Source organism: Hippopotamus amphibius, chromosome 5 (assembly GCF_030028045.1).
Source record: "Hippopotamus amphibius kiboko isolate mHipAmp2 chromosome 5, mHipAmp2.hap2, whole genome shotgun sequence".
NCBI classification, from domain to species: domain Eukaryota; kingdom Metazoa; phylum Chordata; class Mammalia; order Artiodactyla; family Hippopotamidae; genus Hippopotamus; species Hippopotamus amphibius.
In genome coordinates this window covers 29,653,374-29,679,668 of record NC_080190.1, presented here as the reverse complement: position 1 = coordinate 29,679,668, position 26,295 = coordinate 29,653,374, and the positions used below count along the sequence as shown (strand labels likewise).

General features: G+C 44.5%; 2 protein-coding genes across 3 annotated transcripts in view; both read right to left on the bottom strand.

The window, feature by feature from the left end:
* Positions 1-1,099: 1,099 nt before the first annotated feature.
* BLOC1S2 (biogenesis of lysosomal organelles complex 1 subunit 2) lies at positions 1,100-8,557 on the bottom strand. Of its 2 annotated transcripts, none has more exons than XM_057737284.1 (5): positions 8,452-8,557; positions 7,962-8,078; positions 4,375-4,494; positions 3,593-3,697; positions 1,100-1,586 (listed from the first exon to the last, which is right to left on the bottom strand). In XM_057737284.1, exons 1-5 carry the CDS (start codon positions 8,555-8,557, stop codon positions 1,555-1,557), a joined length of 480 nt encoding a protein of 159 aa, XP_057593267.1. In that variant the 3' UTR covers positions 1,100-1,554. The 2 variants fall into 2 exon arrangements, with proteins under 2 accessions (XP_057593267.1, XP_057593268.1); XM_057737285.1 differs by having other exon boundaries at positions 8,488-8,529.
* A 2,015-nt stretch (positions 8,558-10,572) lies between these two features.
* Positions 10,573-26,295, bottom strand: part of PKD2L1 (polycystin 2 like 1, transient receptor potential cation channel) — a 33,211-nt gene continuing 17,488 nt past the window's right edge. Inside the window, exons 3-16 of the mRNA XM_057736946.1 lie at positions 18,829-18,956; positions 18,113-18,366; positions 16,938-17,162; positions 16,541-16,769; positions 15,691-15,861; positions 15,335-15,516; positions 14,916-15,036; positions 13,947-14,045; positions 13,616-13,737; positions 12,380-12,506; positions 11,485-11,603; positions 11,110-11,233; positions 10,718-10,802; positions 10,573-10,628 (exon numbers count right to left, since the gene is read on the bottom strand). Of these exons, the coding sequence (XP_057592929.1) occupies positions 10,573-10,628; positions 10,718-10,802; positions 11,110-11,233; positions 11,485-11,603; positions 12,380-12,506; positions 13,616-13,737; positions 13,947-14,045; positions 14,916-15,036; positions 15,335-15,516; positions 15,691-15,861; positions 16,541-16,769; positions 16,938-17,162; positions 18,113-18,366; positions 18,829-18,956 (2,042 nt within the window). The remainder of the gene's footprint in view (positions 10,629-10,717; positions 10,803-11,109; positions 11,234-11,484; positions 11,604-12,379; positions 12,507-13,615; positions 13,738-13,946; positions 14,046-14,915; positions 15,037-15,334; positions 15,517-15,690; positions 15,862-16,540; positions 16,770-16,937; positions 17,163-18,112; positions 18,367-18,828; positions 18,957-26,295) is intronic.

The window sequence follows — 26,295 nt, the reverse complement described above, 5'->3', positions numbered from 1 at the left end:
TCAAGTGGGATTTATCCCTGGGATGCAATGATTCAACACACAAATCAATAAATGTAATACACTACATTAATAGAATGAAAGATTAGAACTGGTATTTTCAGCTCTATCTTGGGAAAACCCTATATCCTAAATATAATTGGGGATGTTGTCCACTCTATAAACGTATATCAATTTCAAAATGCTAGTTTGGTTCAGGATGTGTACCTGGTCAAATGCTTCAAATCCTGTATGAAAAACAGTTACAGAAAGTTTAATAAAGAGCCAAAGGGAATTACATTAGACTAGTTCATCCTCAGAAACACATAAGTAATGTGGAATATTTATTAAAAGTTTGGTTTCTAAGTTAAAAAAAAAAGTCTGGCTTTTTCAGAGGCCAGGAGAAGTCATGAAAGAATTCTAAGCAGGAGGAGTAATGTGGCCAGTTTACATTTTAGAAAGATTGGTCTGCTAGCAGTGTGGACTGTGGGTTGGAGAGAGTTAAGAGGCCACAGCAATAGTCCAGAGAAGCAAAGGATAAATGATGGTGGACTAGAACTTAAATGGTGGGAAATGACAAAAATAGAGTTAAGAACTCTTTTGCAGATGGAATTAGGGACCTTAGGCGCCTTCCTAACTGCTAACACCCAACTCTGGATATGGTTGACTATCTTCCTAACTAGACTGGTCAGTCAGCATCCTCCATCCACTGATGTCTTTAGTCTGAAAGGAAGACAGTCAGGTCCCTAGGAGCCCCCCTGACCCTGCAGACACAAGTAGGAAAATATTTTATAAAGATGCTTTATTTAATGAGTAGCAGCCCAAGTGGCAGCCCCACCTCCCCACCTAACACATACACACACGTACACATCCTGTCCTTATATTTCCAAAAGGGAGCACACGCCAAGGTGATACCCATCCCCAGCCATCTGACTTACACAGAGAACAGACAGGAGGGGCCCATCACATATACCAAGCTATTATAACAACACTCCTTTCACTGCTTCTGTTCAGTCTAGACGACTTGGACTGAAATTGTTTTAAGATTTTCTCTTATTTACAATGTTATGGAAAAGTAAATTACTGATATTCACAAGGTGACAAACTGTCAAGAACAAGATGGTTTTGTTTTCCTTTTTTAATTTAGAATCTTGTTAGCAATACATTCCATCCTTAATAGAAAAAACAACCATTTATACAGTAACTCAAAAACCAACCATTTAAGAAAATTATGTAGTAATCAACTGCTACCAGGGAAAACAGCCCCTCTCACTTGATTCTACTGGCAAGCCCAGGCTTATCCAAACTTTGAGAGACTCTCTGTCCTGAATGGATGATGAAGCATTCAAGTAAAAGGTAAGGAGTTATAAGTGTGATTTTCTGAGAGATTCTGTCTCAAAAGAAGTTCCTCCAGGAGTAGCCACAGTCCTCCAGTTTACTCCAATATTGCGATGTTTCTGGGACGACCAGCATAGTTGCCTTTTGAGGAGTTTTGACAATTCATCAACCTCAAGATTTGGGTCTTATAAAACATTCTTCCCACATTAAAAAAGACTTTGTCCCACAGGAATAAGTTTTTCATCGCTTCTCCAGCTTCTTGTATTTGGCTTCTGCAGGGGGGGAGAGGTAGAAGAAGTTGTATTGTTTAAAACTGGCTCTTATAAAGATACTTTTTAGTTAGTATTTCCAAGCAAATTCAAAAACATCTATTACATTAAAAAATATCTATTAACTTCAGTCCTTTTAGCTGTCCAAATTGTATCCAAATTACAGGCACATCATAAATGATAACTATCATATTAGCTAAGAACAGATATTTGGATATCTGTCCAAATATAATCAATGTGCACAACTTAAGGAGTCAAATATACACACACAGAACTGAGAACCTAACATGACTTCCCTAAGTTCTAACCCCATCAACAGCACCTGCTCAGACGCTCCACCAGGGTTAAGCAGACCTACTGGCACTTGAGACACCAGGAGCCTTACAAAGCACAGGAAATTGCCTCTCCAGGCTCTGTCTCAAGCACCCTCTGAGAGCCAGACTGGGACTCTCAAGGAGTATGTTTCACCTTTTATTTTCTTATCCCTACCCCTCACTCTAGGAAAACAATTTTGAAAGATACAGAAATTTAAAAGACCCTCAAATAAACCTCTTAATGTTAGAGATTCCCTTTTTCTTTAAAACCTTGAAAGCATCTGGCACAATGCCTTCTAAAGGTCACAGTCACCATACAGTAAATTTAATTGTGGACAATGAAACTGTTAACCACCACCCATGTCAAATCTCAGTCTGTTACCAACCAATCTCTTAAAGTAGTCAACAACTGTCAATGATAAAAATAAAATAATCTGTAAATTATACCTAGGCTAAAAACAACTGCATTATTTTTAATCATGGATATAAGAGCCAGTTAATTAGCAAGGCAGTACCAGTTTCCTCCTTAAAGGAAAAGTAACCCTTCAAGAAAGCTGTGATTGACTACTCTGTTTTTTAAGATGTGTATCTACATTATTAAAGATGCTTCAGCCTGCTGAACCACAATTAAGAACTTGAGCTTTATAATCAACCAGACCTAGTTTGGAATACAGCTCTTCTATATACTAGCTTTGTGTCCTTAAGCAAGTTGTAACCCTTTCCACCACAGTTTCCTCTTCAATAGGATGGGGATAAAAATCATGTACTTACCACAGAGATTGAAGGATAAAAAACATAATAGACGCAAAACATTAAGAACAGTGCCTGATATATCATTAAGTACTCAGGAAATGTTATTTTATTATTGCTACTAAGGAAAAGTTACTCTCAGGGGCTTCCCTCGTGACGCGGTGGTTAAGAATCTGCCTGCGAATGCAGAGGACGGGGGTTTGACCCCTGGTCTGGGAAGATCCCACATGCCGTGGAGCAACTAAGCCCATGCACCACAACTACTGAGCCCACGCACCACAACTACTGAAGCCCACGAGCCTAGAGTCCGTGTTCTGCAACAAGAGAAGCCACTGCAATAAGAAACCCGCACACTGCAACAAAGAATAGTCCCTGCTTGCCACAACTAGAGACAGCCTGTACGCAGCAATGAAGACCCAATGCAGCCAAAAATAAAATAAATAATAAAAATAAATCTTAAAAAAAGACAAAAAAAGTTACTCTTGGGACTTCCCTGGTGGCCCAGTGGTAAAGAATTCGCCTTCCAATGCAGGGGACGCGGGTTCAATCCCTAGTTGGGGAACTAAGATCCCACGTGCCACCGGGCAACTAAGCCTGTGCACCACAACTACCGAGCCCTCTTGCCTCAACTAGAGAGGCTATGTGCTGCAAACTACAGAGCCCACACACTCTAGAACCCACATGCCACAACTAGAGAGAGGCCCACACACCACAATGAAAGATCCCATGTACTACAACTAAGACCTGACACAGCCAATAAATAAATACATAAATAAAATTTTTTAAAATAATAACAAAAATAAATAAAAAGTTACTCTCAAGAGGTTTTGTGAAGATTAAAATAGATCACTGTAGGTACACCATAAATGTTAACTATCATATTAATAAGGTCATACTGGCAGGAGGGTACACTTATCAAATCAAAACAGAAATGAAAATGGTTACCCAGTTTTTTTGAATACGCATCCAACTTGTAGGCTGCCTGCTCGAGAGCTGCTACCTGCTCCTCAATTACGTTGATCTGATCCAGATAAGGCTGCAGTCCAGCATCTTTAAAAACAAAGACAGACCACGGGTTTACACAGCATCAACAAGGAGTGTAGAAAAAAGTAGAAAGTAAGCGTGCTAGTGTCTCCCCAGCTCTGCCTAAGACAGAGTAGGTGGAGTGACATGATTCTGATCACTAGCAGGGCAGACGCCTTAGAAGACAGTAGCTAACGGATCAGGCAGGACAGTGACCTAAATAAAGTTGTCTCTCTCATTTACTAGTTTTCCTCTCTTTTAAATTCCTTGCTCCTCAAGCAATCTTTCCATTACTGATTCAGCTTCTTGGGTACTCCCAGACCAAGAAGGAGAGCCCTAAAGACAGGGAACACAAATATAAATCAATAGGAAAATATATTCTACCAATCTAAAGTAGCATTTTGCAATTACAGATGTTCTGGTGTTCTGTTTATAAAGTAGTCTTTTATGGATTTCATTGTTAAATTAATTCCCTGTTTTCCCAGGAATAAACAGATCAAATCAAGATTCAGAAGCAGAAATAACCATACCACCAAAGTACACTAACCCTCAGAATGGAAGAAATTCACCTTAACTTTGTAATTCACTTTCAGAAAATGAGCTCCCTGAGGACAGGGGCCATGTTCCCTTCCCTTCTCCACCACCCCAAGCACAAAAGAACATTAAATACAAACACATTTACTTGTAAAAAAATTATTACTTACACTTCTGATTTAAGTCCTTTAAGTTTCTACTAATGTTTATAGCAATATCTTTCATTTCAAGATACTTCAGGCTGGTTAGTTTATTCATATTTTCCAGAAGCTTATAGTCTTCACTTGTGGCTTTAAAACAAACAGAAGATGTGATGCCTTTAAGATCTGTTTAGATAACTGGAATGTGGAATTAACTACCAAATGGTACTTCAAGGCAGGATCTAAGGAATGTCAAAGAAACAGGCCATTTTTGATCTATGACATTTATATTCAGCTTACATACTCTAAATGTCTAAGTAGAAATTCAGGCAACAACCAGCAAACTATTTAACCAAATAAAATGCAGAAGCTTCAGGATCTTAGTTAGAAAGGGAAATGATAAACTCGTACCAAGAAAAGGGAGGTGAAACAGTCTTGGTACCTCTACAACATGAAAACATACAATTTGGCAGACTGCAGCATAAATACATGTATATATCAAACATATATAAAGTCGACTAGGACCTCAACGCTTCTTAGCAACTCATTTATTACTTGTGATTCTGTACTCCTTTTTATGCTCTTACTTTTCTAAACGATTTGCCTGGTTCTCACATCCTCAGTTCCCTTCCCCACCCCTACTCAAAGCAAATGGCCTTTACTCCAACTTTCCCAAAAGCCAAGCCCACTTATATAAATTGCCTTAATCTTTCTGCTTCACTTCCAAACTTCTCTGTACCTTAATATCTTCTCAAGAGGCACAAGTGTTCCCATTCTTGCCAAGACAGCTCCTCCTCCTCCTGTGTGCCTGATCCCAATCCTTCTACCTCTTCAGGGCCACTCTTCAATTATCTCCTTTTCCTTGCCTTTCCAAACTCTCTCCCCATCCTGGCACCTTCCTCTCTATCTAGAAATATACTCTGGTTTCCTCCAGCCCAAAAGCACTCCCTCTATTCTATACCTACATCATCTGCTCAGTAAAGCAAAGGAGCTTCACTGCTAACCTTTTTTAAAAAAAATATTTATTTATTTGGTTGCACTGGGTCTTAGTTGCTGCATATGGGATCTAATTCGAACCTGGGATTGAACCCAGGCCCCCTGCATTGGAAGCGCAGAGTCTTAACCACTGGACTACCAGGGAAGTCCCACTGCTAACCCATTTGAAAGAGTAGCTTACACTCACTGCTTCTTCCTCCTCACCATTCACTCACGTAAACCCTTCCAGTCTGGTCTCTGCCCCCACCATCCAGAGACATTACATGCTCCAAGCTCTCCTAACGCCAAATCCATGGCCTTTTCTCAGTTATAATCCTCCTGGGCCTCTCCATAATATCTGATGCTACTGATCTCCCTCTCTTCATGAAACACTCATTTCTCTTGGCTGCTATAGCATTTTCAAATCTTTTTCTAACTGCTCTTTTTGAGTTTCTATGCCAGATCTCTTCTCATACAACCCCCTTACCTATCGGTTCTCAACTTTTCCTCAGCTGTGACACATGGCTGATGTTTACATGGGTGGCACATTTCCCTGGGCGTTCCCAGGGTTATGCCAGCTTCCTTTCAAACTCAAAAAAGTATCTATATAGGTAAGAATGACAATGATAGGGAAATTACAATCCACTTAAAATTAATTTTACAATAAGTAAATCATTTAGAAACCTAGGCACTATAAGTACTGTCAATAAAAACAAATTAATTGCCCAATACAGGCATTCCCTGAGATTTTAGTCTAGGTCCTCTTATCTACCTCTAAGGTCTCCCTTGGCAATCTCATCCTGCACAGCCTCAACTCACACCACTATGCAGGTGATTTCCAAATCTGTTTGTTCTGGTCACTCCCCGAGTTCTGGACTCACATGTTCAAGTCACCTGAATGTCTTGATAACAGTCACCTGAGTGTCCCAATAATATCTAAAATCAGCCAAGTCAAAACTGAAAATATTATTTTCACACTAAACACGGTTCCTCTTTCCAAGCTGCCTATTTTGGCTGATGGCACCACCCAGGCTTAAAACCTCAGACACATCTTAAGCTGCTCCCATCCTTAACACCCACTTCAACAAGTGCTAGAAATTCCACTTCTGTAATGTTTTTGCCTCCATGCTCCCCCTGCATTCCTTTTACCATCACTCTGTCACAGACCATTACTTTTCAACTGAAATATTGCTCTTCTGTCTCTCTTCCATACCCTTACTCTCACTGCTATCAAATTAGTCTCTCTCACAAACAAGGGTCACACACTCAAATACCCAGGAGCCATCAATATTATGTAAATGAGTGAAGCAAGCCAGGTGTTTGCATCTTAAACACAAGATTATTCACTTCTGCAAAGAAATACCCTCTCCCACTTCTTGGAACATATGATCCTCTTAGTCTTAGTCTATCATTTACCAATTTTGATAAGACATTGGTACACAAAACCATTTCTGTACCACTACTGAAAAACAACAATATAAGAACAGTAATATATGGTAACTGACACAAGGTCTCAGTAAAAGGAAGAAAACAGGGAGTAGTGGGGACAAACTGCACAACGCTGGTCCATTTAAAGGAGACAATGCCCAGCTCTAGTCAATTAGAGCCGCACAAGAATGGGGAACTAGTATTGCCAAATCTTTGGAATTTTTAAAGAAAAGCCAAAAAAAAATCTATATTTTGTTGCTTGATTTCTCTTGCTCAGAAATAAACAAACAAGTAAATAGGCTGTTGGTGACTCACAACGCCTCCTATTCGGCATCAAGTGCTTTCTCATAGATTCTGGTTCACAAATTTAGCTCACAGCAACTTCCTGGGGAAGTGAAACAATATAACAGCCCTTATGAAAAGCCACACTGGACCAGAATTCATTTTTTGGAGCCTGTTCCACACATGGGTCATGTGTTCACCTGGAAATACACACTGGACCAAAAAATTAATCATGTCCCAAAGAGTGGCACAGACCAACCTAATAGATCCCTAAGTCTGCAGGTCACTCCCCATTTCCCTTTAACCTAGTAAATACATCTGCTTAGCCAAACAATCTGCTTGTTTATACCACCTCACTCACTAATCATTTCCCACTTTTTGGCCAATCAACAGCTTTACAACCCTGTTCAAAATACACCCCTTCCAAGGAAGCACTTCTTGATGAATCCTTTCTTGTTTTCTCAGCCTCAGTCTACACTACGGAGGCCTGCAGGGTTGAATTAAGTATTCTTACGTATTTCTGTTTCGAACTTTTTTTGGGGGGAGTACAGTTGATTTACAATGTTGTTAATTACTGCTGTACAGCAAAGTGATTCAGCTATACTACATACACAATCTTTTTTCTTTACAGTCTTTTCTATTACGGTTTATCATAGGATATTGAGTATAGTTCTCTGTGCTATGCAGTAAGACCTTGTTTATCCTGTGTTTCTGAAAGTAGTTCCTGAATTCCTCCAGGGAAGGGATGGACTTCTTTCCTACACATTCTTGACCTCCCCAAACTTCCAACAGGCGTGTTTCAAGGTCTGTGGGGTTTGGGAGGGAGCCGCAGACTGACGCTGCTAAAGCACCTCACAGCTCTACCGGTTCCAAACCCCAGCTCCAGCGAGCGGTGCCCGGCACCACCTGAATCAACCCGGACCCCGCCTCACCCGTCAGTTCCCCAGTCAGGTAAGTTGCCATTTTGGAGAACATGTCCCGGCAGAGCTCAGTGATGTCAGCCTCTGCGGGCTCCTTTGCTTCCTCAGCTGTCTCCACGGCGGCATCATCTGGATCAAAGGAGAATGAGTAAGTGCCCCGCCCCGCCCCGGTCCTAATCCAGCCACAGCAGCCTCTTCCCACATCCCTCCACCTGTCCTCATTCCATCAAATCGGCTCCATTCTCCATGTGCCATAATTTCGAGTCCCTCACTTCGTCCCTGCCCCACCTGACACGCCAACTCTGCTCCCTTGAACCGGCCTCAGCGCACACTCAACCCCGCGGCCAAACCCTCTCAGTCGCCCTGACAGGACAAACACGAGGACACATAGGCGCGCCCCTCGGACCTGCCGGCTCCCGCGAGGTTAGCCCCGACATCTCGGGCCCGTACCCACAGCCCCAAGCCTCCCACTGGACACTCCATCCCCATCCCCTCCCTAAACCTCGAACGGGCTCCTCGCGGTGGGTCGTAGGCACACCCTCGACCGCCGCCGCCGCCGCCGCCATGCCCGGCCCCTCGCTGCTTCCGGTTCTGGGATGCCTGCGCATGCGCACCGGGCGTGCCCCGCCGTCCCCGCCCTAGGTTCCTTGCCCTGTGATCCTGCGCCTCTGGGCTAAGTCGTACCACAAGAGAGGAGTGATAACCAAGCGTAAGCACCAAGCCGAATTTGAAGCTGAAAGAGGCTTCGTCAGTGATCCGCTGCTAAGAGTCCGACATCTGGAACCAAGGATGCGCTCAATCCTGCGGCGACTTCCTGGAGAGATCACTAGCCTAAGGAAGACCTCTCTGGGATGAGTGGAGCCCAGTGCGGCCTGCGGACCTGAGATGAGTTAGCCCCTCCCCAGAGAATCCTCACCCTGGCTGAAGGACTGATCAGGGAAGATGAGACTTTTGAAGGTAGTCTCATCCAGGCTCTAGGAAACCTTCAGGCATTATCCCTGAGCCGAAATACTCTCCCTTCCGATGTCCTGGATTTAATATCAACTCATTGGACCTTTTTTCTCAAACTGCAGGCTGGCACCTACTTGTCTTCGGTTGATACAGCTTTCCTTGAAGAAAGCTTAGATCATAATTTTTTAGGACTGAGGATACACTCTGGTTCTCTTAATTGCATTCAGCTGTTTCACAAGACTCCTGGGTGTATAGAATGTATTCGATGGGATGGGAGAACGCAGGTGGGTGAAGGGAATGGATGAAAAAAGAAACAGGAGCAATAGAAGGTGCAAAATGGGGGAGGAATAAAGGTCACAGGGGAAGAGAGAGAGGATAAATAGCAGGTCTCAGGATGCAGGCCTATACACCCAAATTCTTGGTGTGGGGGTTTTTTGTCTTATCCCTGGTTATCCTCCATCTGCACTTTCACTGTCCACACCCAACAGCGCGCGCGCGCGCACACACACACACACACACACACACACACACACACACACACACACAGAGTACTCTCTTCACTCTAAGGACCAGGCCTCCTTAAATCACTGTCTCCACTCCGTCCACTGGTAGTGTCCACCGTTTCAAAGCATTCCTGAGTCAGAAGTTTTTCTTTCAGGACTCCTGAGGCAGCCCAGATTGTTCACATTGTCACTGCCCCAACCCTACACCTCCCAGTAGGGATGAGCTTTCTCCAGCCCAAGTACAAGGATTGGTCACAGTTCCAGCTTCTCTTCTTTCCCCTGAAATCCCCAAAGCAAGTGCAAAGTTCTGGTTTCCCAAAGGGTTTTTTTGATAATCACCAGGCAAACCCACAATGTCCCCCCCATTTTATCCAAAGATCTCAGAATCCTGAGGTCGCTTCTTTGCCTGCTTCTCTTCAGGCTGCATCTCTGTCCTGGTTTACAGCCTCCTCAGTGTTCTGTGGCATGTCTGGAGGGAGGCTCTTCTACTGAGCCTTCCTGGACTTTGCTGGGGAAGGCTGCGGGGGGGGGGGGGGGTGGTCACCACTCCAAATCCTCTGCAGCATTTTTTAAAAAATATCGTTTATTTATTTGGCTGCACTTGGTCTTAGTTGTGGCACACGGGATCGTCATTGTGGCTTGTGGAATCTTTCTTTAGTTGCCGCATGCAGGAACTTTAGTTGTGGCGTGCAAACTCTTAGTTGGGGCATGTGGGACCTGTTTTCCCTGACCAGGAATCGAACCCCAGCCCCCTGCATTAGGAGTGCAGAGCCTTAGCCACTGGACCACCAGGGAAGTCCCCCTCTGCAACACTGTACTCTCCCCACATGAGAAAAGCATCCTCTCTTCTCTGGCTTCCTCTTCTCTTCCACAGGGAGACCCTACAGGGAAGACATGAACCCCGTGGGTGCTGGCAGCTGATCTCTAGATGCACAGAGGAAAAGGGTCACTGGCAAGTAGAATATCTAGATACTGCTATTCTCTCAGCTTCTACCTTTTTCACAAATCATGGCTATCCAGATGCTTAGGAAAGTTATTACCCTCCTTTCCTTTATTGTGTATTATTGACTTTTTTGAAAATCATCACAGCAGAGTTCAGAGCACAGGGAGTGAGAGGCCCAGTGGGAAATATTTCACAGAGCTACATGGCTACACACAGAAACACTGGCTCAAAAGACCACACACAGGGTACGACTCGGCTGCAGCAGTGGTGCGACCTGTTGCCCTAGAAGTGGAGGGCAAGTGCTGAGGGGGCTTCTGGGGAGGCAGTGACAGCGGAGCCTGCTGTCTGATGGTTTAGGACCCCTCCCCCACCGCTCTTCTGCCCGCCCTGGAGTCCCCAGAGGGTTGGAGTCATGGCTGGGGCTGCCTGCAGGTGCTCCCAAATGCCTTGTTCCCCCTGTTGGAAGAAAAAGGGACAGGTCACTTGGAGAAGGAGTTTGTATCCCACTTTCCTTTTACCTAGATCTGTTTCTCCAATGCCAGACCCTCTTCTAGAGGCTAAGGCTGCCCTCAGGCCAGAGCAACCAACTTCAGGTCTTCCCTTCACCCCCCACCTCTGCTGATACACTGATTGCTGGGAACATGTTGCCGCAGGAGCCTGAAACATTGGTCTTTCAAAAATATTTTGCCTCCACCCACTGAGTGGAAAAGATGGTAGAGTTCAGCTGTGCGAGCCAAGAGGAGTCAGTTGAAGGACCACTCACCATGCCTGGAGAGTGAACCAGCTGCCCCTTCCTCTCCAGTATCATCAGCTTTGAGCCCACGGCATCAACCTGAGTCATGACTCCTTCCAGGACAGTCTCCAGCTGCACGACTCTCCTTGTGAGCCTGTGCAGGGTTTGAGAGAGACCAGGGGAGCAGAAATATGTGTCTGGAGATCTGGGTGATTCCAGGGGTAAGGGGTACAGAATAGTATGTGTCTGGATGGGAGCAAGGAAGGTAAGGCCCAGCCTTGTCAGGAGAATTAAAGGGGATGGGGGTTTTCCCTGGGGTAGGACAGGGAATTGGGAGGTTGTGGAAAGAAGCTCAAGATAGGATGACGTAAACACAGTCACCCTGGGCCCCATGGCTGCACGTACGTGTAGAATTCTTCTCCTGAAACCCAGCCACCTGCTTTGGCCGCCTCTGGACTTGACTCGCCCGGTGGGCTACTCACAATAGACCGGCCCAGGTTCTCAATCTCGGTGTTGAGGGCCACCTGATCAGGAAGTCAGAGATCAGAGAGAAGATGACTCTGGGAAGCCGTCAGCCCCTGCTCCATCACCTGCTCTAATGGACTCTCAGGACCAGGCCCTGGGCTCCAGTTCTTGCTATTCCCCTTCCTCTCAGACTCTGGAGACAACAGAATCAGAATGGTGGTGCTGAACACAAAGCTGGCCTAACCTCTGGGAGAGAATCACCTCTCCAAGAAACAAAACACAAGCTCCTTGAAGCATTGATGAATGAGGCACTCACTAGAAGCCAGCTCCATTTGGGGGAGGAGCGGCAGTGTCCTGGCATTCTTCCTTTTGCCCTTGGCTTTTTGGTCTATACTGGATAGGGATGAAGCAGGCATAGCAGGGGCAGCTAAGGATCAGAGTTTGAGAACTCCAAGGAGAAGGCAACTGCTTAGAAGGAACTGTCAAGGATTCTCAAGCAATCGGTCCTTTTCTCCCGAAGACGGTGTTTCAGGGCAGTGGTGATTAACCTCGGCTGTATGCACTGGAGTCACGGGGGATTGTAAGAAGGACTCATGGCTGGGACCCCCACCTCCCCCAGAGGTTCTGGTCTAGAGTGTGTGGCCTGAGTGCCAGGATTTTTTAAAGCTCTCCAGGGGTTCTAACGTGCAGCAGTTTGAGAACCACTGTTCTAGGGAGCTCTTTCCTGCCCATCTATTGGAGGATTTTCAGTTTGGGTTTGTGTTCCGGGTGTGTGGGCAGAGAGGGGAGGGTGAGCAGTTTCCTTGTAGCCTCTCCCCCAGTCAGCTGGGCTCACCCTCTCCTCCTCCAGGTCCTGTCGCATTTGTTCCTGCTCCTTCCCATCCAGGATGCGATTCCCATCTTGGTCGAACCTGGTGAAGGCAGCTGTGAGCTCAGTAATCTCATGCTCTGTGTGCCCCAGCCTGAGAACAGGGTGATGAAATGACTTCTGACCTCCTATGGCTGTGAGCTCTAGATTATGGACTCCTCACTCTTTTTTTGCTAGACTCTGGCCAGAGTCTTGCTCTCTAGGGAAGAAGGGGGCCACGTGAGAAAGCCAGGATATCCAAGATCTAGCGATTTGACCCCCCAAAAAATCACCTGAATTGATTTCTTCCTTCCCTGACTCCTGCGGACTAGGTTCAGGCCCTCATAATCTCTTAAAGGAATTATTGCAAAACCTCTTTGCCTCCAAATAACCTGCCCTCTCCCCCTACCCCTTGCTCTATGGCCTTCCCTTCACTCCCTACTCCTGAAATCCATCCTTCATAATGCAACTAGAGTAATTAACCTTTCTAAAGTACAAGACTAAATATACCCTTTCCCTGCTTAAAATCCCTCCTGGGCACCCTATTCTCTGGATAGAATAGTGCTGTTCAAGGCTTTTCCCGTTGTGACCCATTTCTCGGGCCTCATCTCCTGCTCTGCCCATCCTTTCATTTGATACCTTACAATGCTCAGCTACTTATTACTCCTGTATATGTTGCTCAGTTGCCTTGGTATATGCTTTTATTACCCCATGCTCCCTCTCTTCTAGTTACTTCTGTTGTGGAACTTGTTCTGTGATTCTTTTTATGTGCTTACATGTCTACGAACTCCTGTAGGACAGACTTTGTCTCATTTAATTGTGTGTGCCTGGCCCACAGCCCATGTTCACAATATATTTGTTCAATGTTTATTAATATATTTAACTGGGACAGAGGGAGAGGATGGCTAAGGAAACAGACCTGTGTTTGTAGGGGAGCATAGAACTAAGATCAGAGTTTTGTGGGAGTGAGAGATGTATACAATGATCAGGGAATTGTATTATACACTAGTCCTAAGAGTTGTTCAACAAGGTCCAGAATATCGCAGAACATGGTCAGAGTCTATTAAACCAAGGGCACAGTTCTGAAGGTCAGGATCAGAGACATATAAGCCAAGGTCAGAGGCCCATAGGCCAAGATCAGAGGCTTATAGGCGAAGGGTGTATGCTTGAGGGTCAAGGATTTATAGACCAATGTCAGAGAAGGTTGGGTCTCTGGTTGCTCACTCCCTCAAAGTGTTAGTGAAGTCCTCGAACTGGATCTCCTGCTCCCCACCCTGCAGGACATTCTGCACATCTGAAACCTGCTCCTTCCTCAGACGGAGCCTCAGTAGGGTCTTGTTGTAGCCCTGGAAGGAGAAAGGAAACAGGCACCAGTTCCCACAGCCTCCTCTTCATCTCTTGCCCCTACCCCCACCCACAGGGTGACAGGATCCCAGGGATAAGCTGAAGGCACATGAGGGCACAGGCCCCTAACCAGTCAGGCACAGACCAGGACACAGAGCCTTGGGCCTGGACCCTGGTGCAGATGTGCAGTTGAAGGAGACTAAGCAGTCACCTGTTTCAGGAGGTCCGAAATCTGCAGCTCATCCTTCTGTCCAGCCAACTCCTCCTTGACCTCTGAGTATGTGTCATTGATGATGGCCAGGAACATGTTCTGGAGGATAAAGCAGGGACCGGGCCCCTCACTCCTAGACCCATTAACAGCATCAAGCCTGTTGACCCCATTAATGTCCCAGACACATTTTCTGAAAGAGCCAATGCTTTCAGCCCCAGCTCTGCAGCCCACTAATCCCCACATCTCAGGGTCCCGAGAGCCCAGCCTTTCAGCACAATTCTATTACAGGTGAGTCATGTTCCTTCATGCTCCACCACGTCAACCTAGTGTCCTCACTCAACTGCTGCAGTAACCTGACCACAAAGATACCCCAACATATGCCACAGACCCCCTCCATGTAAGGGTCCACCAGTCACTGAAGCCAGAAACTTTCCAAAGTGAGAGTAAAACTGTGCTCTCTTTACCATTTATCCCCAATCCATGTCTGTATCCCCATCCATTGATTAAATAAAGAAACATGCTGGCTTTTCTAATAAGAATCAAATCCAGATCTTCCATGGTTGGCAGGGAGAGAGAGTAAATACAAAGCAGTGGTAGTAGAAAGAGCCAGAGATCCCCAGAGGAAGGGGAGTCTTGGAGAATAGATGGAGAAGCTTCCAGGGGCAGTCTCTTCTCCTCATGAGGCATCTTCCTTCTCTTTCTATCCTTGGAGGATAGGGGTTTGATTTTAGTGAGGGAGCCTGCAGATTCCCTTATACTCTGCAAACTGCCCAACTGTGCTGACCGAACATTAGCCAGCTCTCAGAAGATCCAGAAGCTCTTCACTCCCCCACCTCTCCATCCTTGATTTGTAAAACCCATCATAACCATTAGTGTAGGACATGGAGAGGGGCAAAACCCTATCCTGCAGGCCATCCATGTCTCCACCCCTCAGGCTCCCAAATCCCCACCTCTCAGAGGGACCCTCACCAGGAGCACAAAGAAGACGAAGAAGACGTAGGTGACAAAGTAGGCAGGTCCCAGGATGCGGTTGGCATTATCGATAGCATTGTAGTCAAAGTCCCCAAGGATGATCCGGAACTGAGTGAAGCTGAGAGACCAGGGTCTGGGCTTCACCCAGAGCCTGACAATAACCCTGATCCCATCCCACTTTCCTCCCTACTGCTCTTTAGTGAACTCAGACCCCTCATTGTGCCTCCACCCAATCTGATGGAGACGGAACTGGGTACAGAGATACTGAACACACATACCAGGACTTCCGGGGATTTACACAGATGCTTTAAGCACAGACATGCCCACATACACATACCCAGCTGCCCCAACGATACATACACCCATAGAACTGGAGGATGAGGGGCCAGGGAGGAGTGAAGGGGCAGGACACACACATGCACTTGATGAAAGTGCTAAAGTTTTCCACTTGGGTCCCGAAAAGCAGGTAGCCCAGCTGGGCGTAGGCGAAAAACACGATGAAGAACATGACAGCGAAGCCCAGGATGTCCTTGGCACAGCGGGCCAGCGTGGAGGAGAGCTGAGTCATGGTCTTGTTGAAGCTGATGTACTTGAAGAGCTGGAAGGGCCGTGTGGAACCAAGAGATTAGGGAAGAAAAGAGAAAAGCCTGGAATGGTCTACTCCAGGGGCCTAAGGAGGCCACAGGAGTTGCCAAACCAGACAAGGAAAATGAGACAAGTCCTGAGAAAGTTGTTCCCTGAGGCGTTGCTGGGGTGAGGAATCCCAGGGTACCTTGATCCAGGCAAAGAAGAGGTTGACGGCGTTCATGTTGTTGTACTGTGTCTGCCAGAAGGCAAGGAACTCGAAGTCAGCATACATGTTTGGCTGCTGCAGAAGCTTCCCCATCAGCCGATTCACCTCGAGTGTTCGGAATATGTGGAAGCCCACAGCCACAATGGAGAGCTGTCACAACAGGGGTTGGGAGGTAGTGTCAGAGAGTCAAGAGGATCTCAAGGGAAGTTCAACACTGAGGTCCCAGGGGAGAGCTGGGGCAGGTAAGACAGATGAGGGAAATAACACATCCTTCCCTGCTGAGTTGTTGACTGTCTCAGGTTCAAATGGAACTGGATAGGATGATGGGGGAACATCTTAAAGCCCAAGAGAAGGCTTTGGGGCCAGTGGTAAATATGCAGGTTGTAAAGGACCATGGAGAAATGGAGCCAAGCAATTTAATTTCCCCACCACTTCCCAGCCTTGGTCAGAAATCAATGTGTCCTGTTAATAGGAAAGAGACGAAGATGAAGAGGCAGAAAATTTTAATAGAAGAGAAGATAAAAGGTGGAGGTTTCCAGGGGACAGGTCATGAAGGCAAGAGATGGAAGAGGAACATAATATCAAGTACAAAAAGAAAAGAACAGAGCCTAGGTCGCAGGCTAGAGGGAAAGGGGATACGGAGATAGGAATTTTCCAGGGCTGGGCCAGGGAAACATCAGCCCTTGGCTTGGGGAGCTGTCACACAATAATTTGACCAGAAGTCACAAGGAGGAGTTGGGACTCCAAAAGGAAGAACTTGGAGCCCCTATCAGGGTAGATATCCCTCCACCTCTCCATATATCCCAAGTCTAAGATATCTGTCCCTCACCAAGATGACCACCAGGTCCAGAATGTTCCAGATGCTGCTGAGGTAATGAAGCCGGTGGATGTGGAGCTCCAGGATCTCCTCCACTACGTAGTAGAAGATGAAGATGCAGAAGATGATCTCACAGCCAACGATAAAGAAGTCCCAGTTGCTGACATAGCGGATCAGCTTAACCGTGCGGATTTGCCAGGATGGGATGGCACCTCCTGTAGCTGGAAACTCCACCACCAGTCTGTGGGAGGAGGCGGAGAGGTCTGGTGGGGCCCAGGCTGGGACAGTTCCTCCCATCCCCTCCCCTCTCCATGCCCACCATAGGGTACAAATTTAGGGAAGGGTCTCCTGCAGAGGAGAAGGGAATCAGGAGCCATGGATGGAGGGAAGGCAGGGAAAGAGGACCCACCGCAGAACACAGAAAAGATTGATGTTGGCATTGTAGACTGAGAAGTCAATGAAGACCACCCGAGTGCCCCTGTCCAGCCATAGGCCCTCCTGAAGGTCCCTGAGTGCCTCTGCACTGGCCTGTCGAGATCCTGGAAGATCCAGGTAGTAGCCACCTCCACTGTAGCTTGTGAGCCGGCCCCAGTGAGAGGAGCCCCCCAGCTCATCCTGGGAGTGGTAGGTCCATCTGTCACAGAAGAAGCCATCTGAGTGGAGAGGTCTGAGCCAGCCCCAGAAGCTGGTCTCCCAAGGCAATTCATATATATTATATATACATATCACATATAATATATATTTCACCTATATTATCTTGTTTAACATAACTATTTGAGGAGGGGAGGGTAAATATTATCCGCATTTTACAGATGAGGAAACTAAGACTCAGATGTCTGAGATAATCCGGCTCGTTAGTGGCAGAACTGAAACTCAAATGTAAATCTCCTGATTTTTCACAATGTCACCCAAGCCTACAGATGATAAACCCAAGTGCACTTTTGAGTCCAGCCTGTGCAGTCCCCATGAGGGAAGCATCTGGCCCAGACAAGCCAGCAAAGACCCTTTCTGCTCTTATAGTTGGGCACCTGGCTACTTAACCCCATGATTCTCTGTTCTATCCTCAAACTTTCTTCCCTGGACCCTTATTTCCTTCCCCTTCTTTCCTCTCCTATCCACCTTTTTCCCCTTTCTTCCTTAATTCCTCATCTATCCTTGGCCCCTTGCTGCCTTCCCCGATTAATTCCAAGGGTCAGACTTTTCCAACCATGACTTGTGTGGCAGCATCAATTTTTCATCCGTTCTCCATACCCTTGATGGACTTCAGGGCTAGAAAGGATGCTTTCTCTGGCAGGACTGCCTCCAGAGTAGGGCGACTGTGACTGTGATCTGTATGTGGAAACGAGTCTGGAAGGTATGGCTCTGTCTGCTAATATACCTTCTCTGTTCCTCAGTGACCCAGACCAAGGTCTCAAAACAGTCACAGACCCCACATCTCCCTGGGGGTCTCAGAGAGATGCTCCCCCCAGCTTCCTCAAGTACCCCCAAGGCTCTTTAAGTCTCAATGGAAGTGGTTCCCAAACCTGGGATAGTGTCAGGCTCAGAGGGGCAAACCCTGCAACCCTGGTGGGGGGAGTCACTCACGCTGTGCCATTGAGGGGCCCAAAGGGGAGCTGCTCTTCCTTGTCTGGGGAGTAGACGTCGTAGCAGCTCAGAATGTCCTCACGGAAGTCTTCGTGCACCACACAGGAGTCATTGCGGACCCTCAGCTGCCGCAGCCTCGGAACCCCCAGCAACAGGTTCTCATAGTAGATGAAGGAGTGGGAGCCGTGGCCCAGGCTCTGGTTGTTGTACCATTTGGTCCAATACAAACTGTTCAGTAGTGGGCCCTGGGCAAACTAGACCACGAACTGGGTTGAACTTGACCCAGCCTCATCCTGACCCTTACCCTTAGAATGACCTTTTCCACACTACCTGACCCCTCCAGCTTATCTCCAGTCTGTTTATGCTGGACTCTTCAGCTGACCCACAAACCTTGGCCAGATTTTGGCCCAATGTGTCCTTACTCTTTATTTAAAATAGATTTTGAAGGTCCGCCTTACCTCTGACTCTCAATACTAGTTTAAGTACTGACTTGACTCTTTGATTGTCATCCTGATCTCTAACCTATCACTACATGAACTCTATCTAGTCTGACCCATTATTCGTGCCTGACCTGTTGACTCAGCCTGATCCTGAGGAATGACCTGGTCTCTGGATATGGCCTTAACCACTGCCTGACATCCCTGAACCCTGGCCTGTGGCCTCAGCCTTTAGCATTGAGAAGAGGAGGGAAGGTGTAGAGGAAATCTCATACTCACATCCCAGAAGTCCGCCATGCTGCTGATGGCCTGGAAGGAGACTCCCGTGTCTGACGGGGTGTGTAAGAAGAGCTCAGACATCACTTTGGTGTAGTAATAGGCGCTGGAGCTTGTCATTCCGTAGGTCACTAGAAACCAACCAACCCGAAAGGCTGTTGTCTCGAACACTGTTGCCTTCTCCATTATCCGGAGGAGACAGGAAAGCCACTGCCCTGAGGCCAAAGAAGCTACCTGGATGGGACCTACTCCCTAGAGTTGGCCAAGGAGGCTGACGGTGGCATTGGGGAAACCAGGGAATGCATTAGGGGAGAGTTGTAGCTATAAGTTCTCTCCTCCTTCTCCCAGCTCACCTCAGAAAGACTGAACTCCCCTCAGTAATTGTCTCTTGACATTGTCATTCTGAATATTCACTTTTCTCTTCTGAAACTAGCTTAACTTCCTAGTTCTCACTCCCCAGAGCCAAGAAATTTCTACCTTCTGCATCAGGTAGTGCTTCCTTTTATTTCTCCTATATTAATGCCCTTGGGAAAATGCCTCCAAATTCTAGAGTAGCCAAGGCCCTCATCAAACACCTTACATTGGAGATGTGGTCTCCTGGACTTTGGAGCCTGTGACTCTGCAGCCATGGGAGTAGGTGGTAGACATGGCACCTCTGGCCCTGGTGCATCCTGGTGGGCACAGTTGTCTCCTGAGAGAGGGACTCAGAGCATCCCCAGATCAAAATAAAAGCTGGCCTTTGCCCTGAAGAACTAGATTTCCCTTGACCACCCTAATACACACATCCAGTCTAAAGCAGTGCTGTCAAGGGAAGCTATACGTTTTCTGGTTAAAAGGCGGAAGTTGAAGAGTATAAGCCATTTACTTTATAGATTGTCTCTCAGTTTAGATTTGTGTGATGTTTCCTTGTGTTTAAATTCAGGTTATGCATTTCTGGCAAGGAATACCAAAAAAGTGAGACTGTGTCCTCTTCAGTGCATGATATCAGGAGGCGTAAATTGTCTAACTGTATTATTACTGGTGATATTAACTTTGATCCCTTGTTACGACGGTGTCTTCCAGCTTTCCTCAATATACAATTATTGTTTTTCTTTTTGTAGTGAATACATATTTTGTGGGGAAATACTTTGAAACTATGCAAATATCCTGTTATTCATCGATCTTTCACTTATGAGTTTTAGCAGCCTTTGATGACTTTTGCCTAATTACTATTAAGGTTGTCAAGCTGTGATTTTCTCATTCCATCATTCCTTCTGCATTTATTAGTTGCCATTCTCTTCAGGAAGAGCTTTTCCTTCTTCCTCATTAATTTATTCATGTATGTATATCAGTATGAACTCATGGATTCTTGTTAATATTATGAATTGTTACTCAAATTTTTTAGCTTGGTCATGAAAAAAGAAATTGTCCTAAAATACTAAAGAATTCTTCTAGATTAAGAGAGACTAAACAAGCATGAAAACTAAATGCACTATGTGCATCTAGGTAGGATTATATCCTGGACCATAATTTTTTTCTTTTGCTATAAAGACTATTAGTGGAATAATCACTGAAACAATAATAAGGTCTGTTCATTAGATGATAGTACTGGATCATTGATAATTTCCTGACTTTGATAATTTCCTTATTTTTAGAAAACAAGCATTAAAATATTTAGGAATAACAGGGCATTATGGCTGCAATTTACTCTCAAACAGTTGTGTGTGGGGGTGGATGTGTAGAGAAAGAGGGGGCAGAGAGAGAATGATAAAGGAAAAGAAAGCATGGTAAAATATTCATATTTGGGAAATCTGGGTGAAATATATATAAGAACTCCCTGTATTATTCTTATAACTTTTCTGTACAATTGTAATTAAATTTAAAACAATTAAAGTAGGATTTGTTAGCCTCTTGTGAGCAATTCCCTTTAAGAATTTTCATTTTCAAATCTTGAAACATATTTTATTCCCCATCTGAAAAGGGAATGCCTTGGGGTGGAGTGAAGTTCATCCACAGTCCTGGGGGAAAGAGAGGCCCATGAGTAGTCCCAGATTAGGCGCAAGCAACAGCATACATTTCCAGGGGAAATCAGCAAAAAGGAAGCATTATTATTTCACATTTCCCCATTCCACTCTATTAATTCCAAGAAATGACTTGAGTTCTCTCTAAATCAGATCTGTTATTACCCAACCTTAGTATCTGGAGGACTCAGGCTCAACTCTTCTGGATCTGGAAAATGGGTTGGAAATCATTTTATCTGCTGAGAGCCCACCACAATTTGAACTGATGGTCAGCGAGCTGAACTTTTCCTGAAGACATTGCTGATTAAATTGTCATACCTCTCGATGGCCGTTAGGTGGTACTCACGGCTATATCTTTTTCTCTTCTCCAATTCTAAGTTACCACTCAGAGTAAGTATTGCGCTGAACTGGCTGTAAACCCTTTACAGAGGCATAACATCTCTGATTATCATCCAAGACAGTAAAGACTATATATTCTGAGAAAAATGGTTTCACCTAATCAAATGCCCACTGATACTCAGAACACCTATCATATGCCCTATGTTAAGTGCTTGACACACCTATTTCATTTACTCCTGCAACAACCATATGTATTAGGTGCTATTATTGCCCCTATTTTCCAGTCTCAGAGGGCTGAAGGTACTTGCCCAAGGTAAACAACTAAGGCAACCAGGATTCAAAGGCAAATCTGTCTGCCTCCATAGTAAACTAATTCTATTCTGCACTATATCCAAGAGGCAGAAGTTACAGGACGTTAAGTTCCGTAAAAGGCAGAGATTCCTAACCATTAGTGCTTCCTATTAAGAAACGGACCACTTCACAAACATCCATTTCGCCCCTGAGAGTGTCAGCAAAGGACCACCTGCTGAGGATCACAGGGAGGGGGTTCCTGCAATGGGCAGAGACTGGCCTTCCTGGTTCCTTCCTTTAAGATCCAATGAAGCAGGGGGTTGGGGTGGGATAAATTGGGAGATTGGGATTGCCATATATACATTACTAATAAGAAAAAAATATCAAATCGTACACTTTAAATATATGCAGTTTATTGATGTCAATTATATCTCAATAAAATTCTTAAAAAGAAAAAAAAAAGATCCAGTGAAGGGGACTTCCCTGGTGGCGCAGTGGTCCCTGGTGGCGCAGTGGTTAACAATCCGCCTGCCAATGCAGGGGATGTGGGTTCAATCCCTGGTCCGGGAAGCTCCCACATGCTGCACAGCAACTAAGCCTGTGCACTACAACTACTGAGCCTGCACTCTAAAGCCCACGAGCCACAACTGTTGAGTCCATGTGCCACAACTGCTGAAGCCCATGTGCCTAGAGCCCATGCTCTGCAAGAAGAGAAGCCACTGCAATTAGAAGACCGTGCACTGCAATGAAGAGTAACCCCTACTTGCTACAACTAGAGGAAGCCCATGCACAGCAACAAAGACCCACACAGCCAAAAAAAATTTTTAAAAATAAAAAAAAATCTGATGGAGTGGAATTGCTCTGTGTGTTTCAAAATGTAACACTAGGCCAGAGAAAGGGAAGGAGGAATCAGAATTTGTTTCAGTGTATCAAATGTCAATATTCCAGTACTTTATCACCTTTTTGGTGTAGTGAGGGCCTCATTCCAGGAAATTTTCAGACACTGGACAATGCCTGCATGAGAATGCTGTCAAAGAGATTCAGAGACCAGGTGTCCAGCCCATACAGAGAATCTGATTTTTTTTCTCTTGGACAGAAACTCAGTTCTCCTATACACTAAAAGCATTTTAACCTTGGCTTCAGATCAAATTCACAGTTGCTGAATAATAACGATAATCACCATCACTGACACTTATTATTCACGGGCTTTGCATATGTTGTCTCCCATAATCCTAAAGAAAACTTCATAAAGTAGGAACTATCTGTATTTTATGCAGTTAACTGAAATCGAAAATGTTATTAAATAACTTGTCGAAAGATCAGATAGCAAGCAAGTAGTCTTGGATTCAAACTCAGGTCTGATCTTCTCCAAGGACCATGAATTTAGCCATTGCTCTACATTATACTAATATATCACTCTACTACTCAAAATCCTTCTGATTAGGGACCCTGACTCTCCTTCCAAAGGTCAATCCAAATGGTTAGGATTGTGCAAGTTTATAAGGTGTCCTTATAAGAAAGCTATTGGAAGAGTTCAATATCTGAGTCAGGAGGCAAATTATGAAAGCAGCCGATAAACTCAAAAGATCAACATCTTAAAAGAAGCTTCAAATTTTTTCATTCTGGTATAAATGGATAAATGTATATAAATCTGTATCAAGAATCAAACTCTGACATAGATGACTCCCAAAGAAGGAAAAAAAATCACATGCATAAAAATGTTACCTGGGTTATTTACAATATCAAAAAATTACAAACAACCTAAATGTCCTACAGAAAGGCAACAGTTAAGTAAATTATATTACTGAGGCACTTAATGGAGTATGATACAGCCATTGAAATGATAATAAAAGCAGAATGCAAAATTGTTTCCCTGCTATCATTACATTAAAATACTTTAAAATATTAAGTATATAAAAACTTAAAGGAAAAACAGAGTTTTTAACAAATAGTATAATAGGCCGATTTTATTTCTCTTCATTCCCATGGACTTCAATTAATGCTATAATAATAATAAAATATAAAAATATAAAACCACTTTTAAAATCTTTCCATCTATTTGTTTTCAAGTCACAGGTTAAAATTTCCAGGTGCTGGACGCTGTACTGGGCTTTGTGACTGCTTCCCTAAAATTCTCTCTTGATTCATACCAGGATTTTATTTGAGGTATCACACCCCTACTAATCATCTCACATATTTTGCCAGATGCTAAATCCACCCTGGCTCTAGGACTTGGACAGGGAGTTCTGGGCTAAGCTAATCCACAAATACCCCTCCCTTGGTACTATTATCAGTTCAGGGATGGGCATGTAATCCATTTCTTTTCAAAGACTCGTGAAGAGAGATTTCTGTAACCCTTTGGGACCTATTCTCTCTTACTGGATATGAATAAGAAAGCTCCAGATGATCTAGGCTTAGGATGAAACCAATTATGCAGCTGACAGAACTGAAAAACAGAAACAGGGTGATATCATTAAGCCACTGGTTTGACCAACCTGAACCCTGCTCTCCTTTGGACCTTCATTACCTTGACAAAAAACCCCCTTCAGGTTGAAGCCTGTTTTCACCGGATTTTATTTTATTGTAACATAGTCCTTACTTACACAGAAACCATGACATTTTCAAAAAAGACTGTGTTATTTCTGAGGAAAATGGAGCTAGAGGACTTCCTTGGTGGCACAGTGGTTAAGAATCCGCCTGCCAACGTAGGGGACACAGGTTGGATCCCTGCTTCAGGAAGATCCCACATGCCGCAGAGCAACTAAGCCTGTGAGCCACAACTATTGAGCCTGTGTGCCGCAACCACTGAAGCCCACACGCCTATAGCCCGTGCTCCACAACAAGAGAAGCCTCTGCAATGAGGAGCACGTGCACCACAATGAAGCATGGCCCCTGCTTGCCGCAACTAGAGAAAGCCCGTGTGCAGCAATGAAGACCCAGTGCATCCAATAAATAAAAATTAATTAATTAATTAAAAAAAAGAAAATGGAGCTAGAAAAGCTTTTGCTACTGTCTGAACATCTCTAGAGAGCAGTAGATGACTTTAGCATATCTGTGCCAAAGTCTACATTAATTAAAATACATTATTACTCTATATTAAAGAGGGCTTGCTGACCAAGTCAACTGATGATGATATTCTAAGAACATGCCTACCATTCATTTCCCAAAGCTTTCTGAACTTTATTTCTGGGTAAAGTCAGGTTTCTAGAATATGATGACATTTATACATATACACACACAAACATATATATGTATGTTTATAAATATTTATATATGTATATATACACACATATGTATGTATATAGATACATAAATACATATATGTATGTAAATATATATCTCTACTCCTAAAAATTGCCTTTATAGAATAAGGATATTATATGGATTTTAAGGGAGGCAGATGTAAAAAACAGTCAAAAGAAAAGTAGCTCTAATTTATTTATTTACTTTTTTTCTTTAAGAACTTTTATTGAGATACAATTGACATACAGTAAACTGCATATATTTAAAGAGTACAATTTGATTTTTTTTTCTTATTAGTAATGTATATATGGCAATCCCAATCTCCCAATCCATCCCACCCCAACACCCCCCACTTTCCCCACTTGGCGTCCATATGTCTGTTCTCTACATCTGTGTCTCTATTTCTGCCTTGCAAACAGGTTGATTTGTACCATTTTTCTAGATTCCGCATATATGTGTTAATATATGATATTTGTTTTTCTCTTTCTGACTTACTTCACTCTGTATGACAGTCTCCAGATCCATCCATGACTCTACAAATGTCCCAATTTCATTCCTTTCTACAGCTGAGTAGTATTCCATTGTATATATGTACCACATCTTCTTTATCCATTCATCTGTTGATGGACATTTAGGTTGCTTCCGTGTCCTGGCTATTGTAAATAGTGCTGCAGTGAACATTGGAGTGCATGTGTCTTTTTGCATTATGGTGTTCTCTGGGTATATGCCCAGCAGTGGGATTGCTGGGTCATATGGTAACTCTATTTTTAGTTTTGCAAGGAACCTCCATACTGTTCTCCATAGTGGCTGTATCAATTTACATTCCCACCAAGAGTGCAAGAGGGTTCCCTTTTCTCCACACCCTCTCCAACATTTTACTGTTTGTAGATTTGCTAATGATGCCCATTCTAATGGGTGTGAGGTGATACCTCATTGTAGTTTTGATTTGCATTTCTCTAATAATTAGTGATGTTGAAAGTAGCTCTAATTAAAAAAATTTTTTTTTAATTTTTAAAATTTATTTTATTTTTTTGGCTGCATTGGGTCTTCATTGCTGTGTGTGGGCTTTCTCTAGTTGAGGTGAGTGGGGGCTATTCTTCATTGGGGTGAGCAGGCTTCTCATTGTGGTGGCTTCTCTTGTTGCATAGCACAGGCTCTAGGCATGCAGGCTTCAATAGTTGTAGCATGCGGGCTCAGTAGTTGCACACAGGCTTCAGTAGTTGCAGTGCATGGGCTCAGTAGTTGTGGTGTGTGGGCTCTAGGGCGCATGGGCTTCAGTAATGTGGCATGCAGGCTCAGTAGTTGTGGTACCCAGGCTTAGTTGCTCCACGGCTGTGGGATCTTCCCAGATCAGGGATCGAACCAGCGTCCCCTGCATTGGCAGGCAGATTCTTAACCACTGCGCCACCAGGGAAGCCCCAGTGGATCCAAATTTTAACATTGCTTTTATCCATTATGATATTCCATGTCCATTATATAAAATCCAGCAAAGCCAATTCTTCCCAGAGTTAACATCTTCTTATTAACTGGTGTGCTCTTTTTTACTCACAATTAGAACTACTCAATCTACTTGTGTTTTCTTCTTTGCTTTGGCAGT

Bases quoted from the DNA above. Each gene is read 5' to 3' on its own strand.
- BLOC1S2 (XM_057737284.1), bottom strand. From the start codon at position 8,557: ATGCGCAGGCATCCCAGAACCGGAAGCAGCGAGGGGCCGGGCATGGCG. The intron at 4,495-7,961 runs GTGAGGCGGGGT...TTTGTTTTAAAG, and splicing joins CCTGACTGGGGAACTGACGG to CCACAAGTGAAGACTATAAG. The intron at 1,587-3,592 runs GTAACCATTTTC...CCCCCCCTGCAG, and splicing joins TGCGTATTCAAAAAAACTGG to AAGCCAAATACAAGAAGCTG.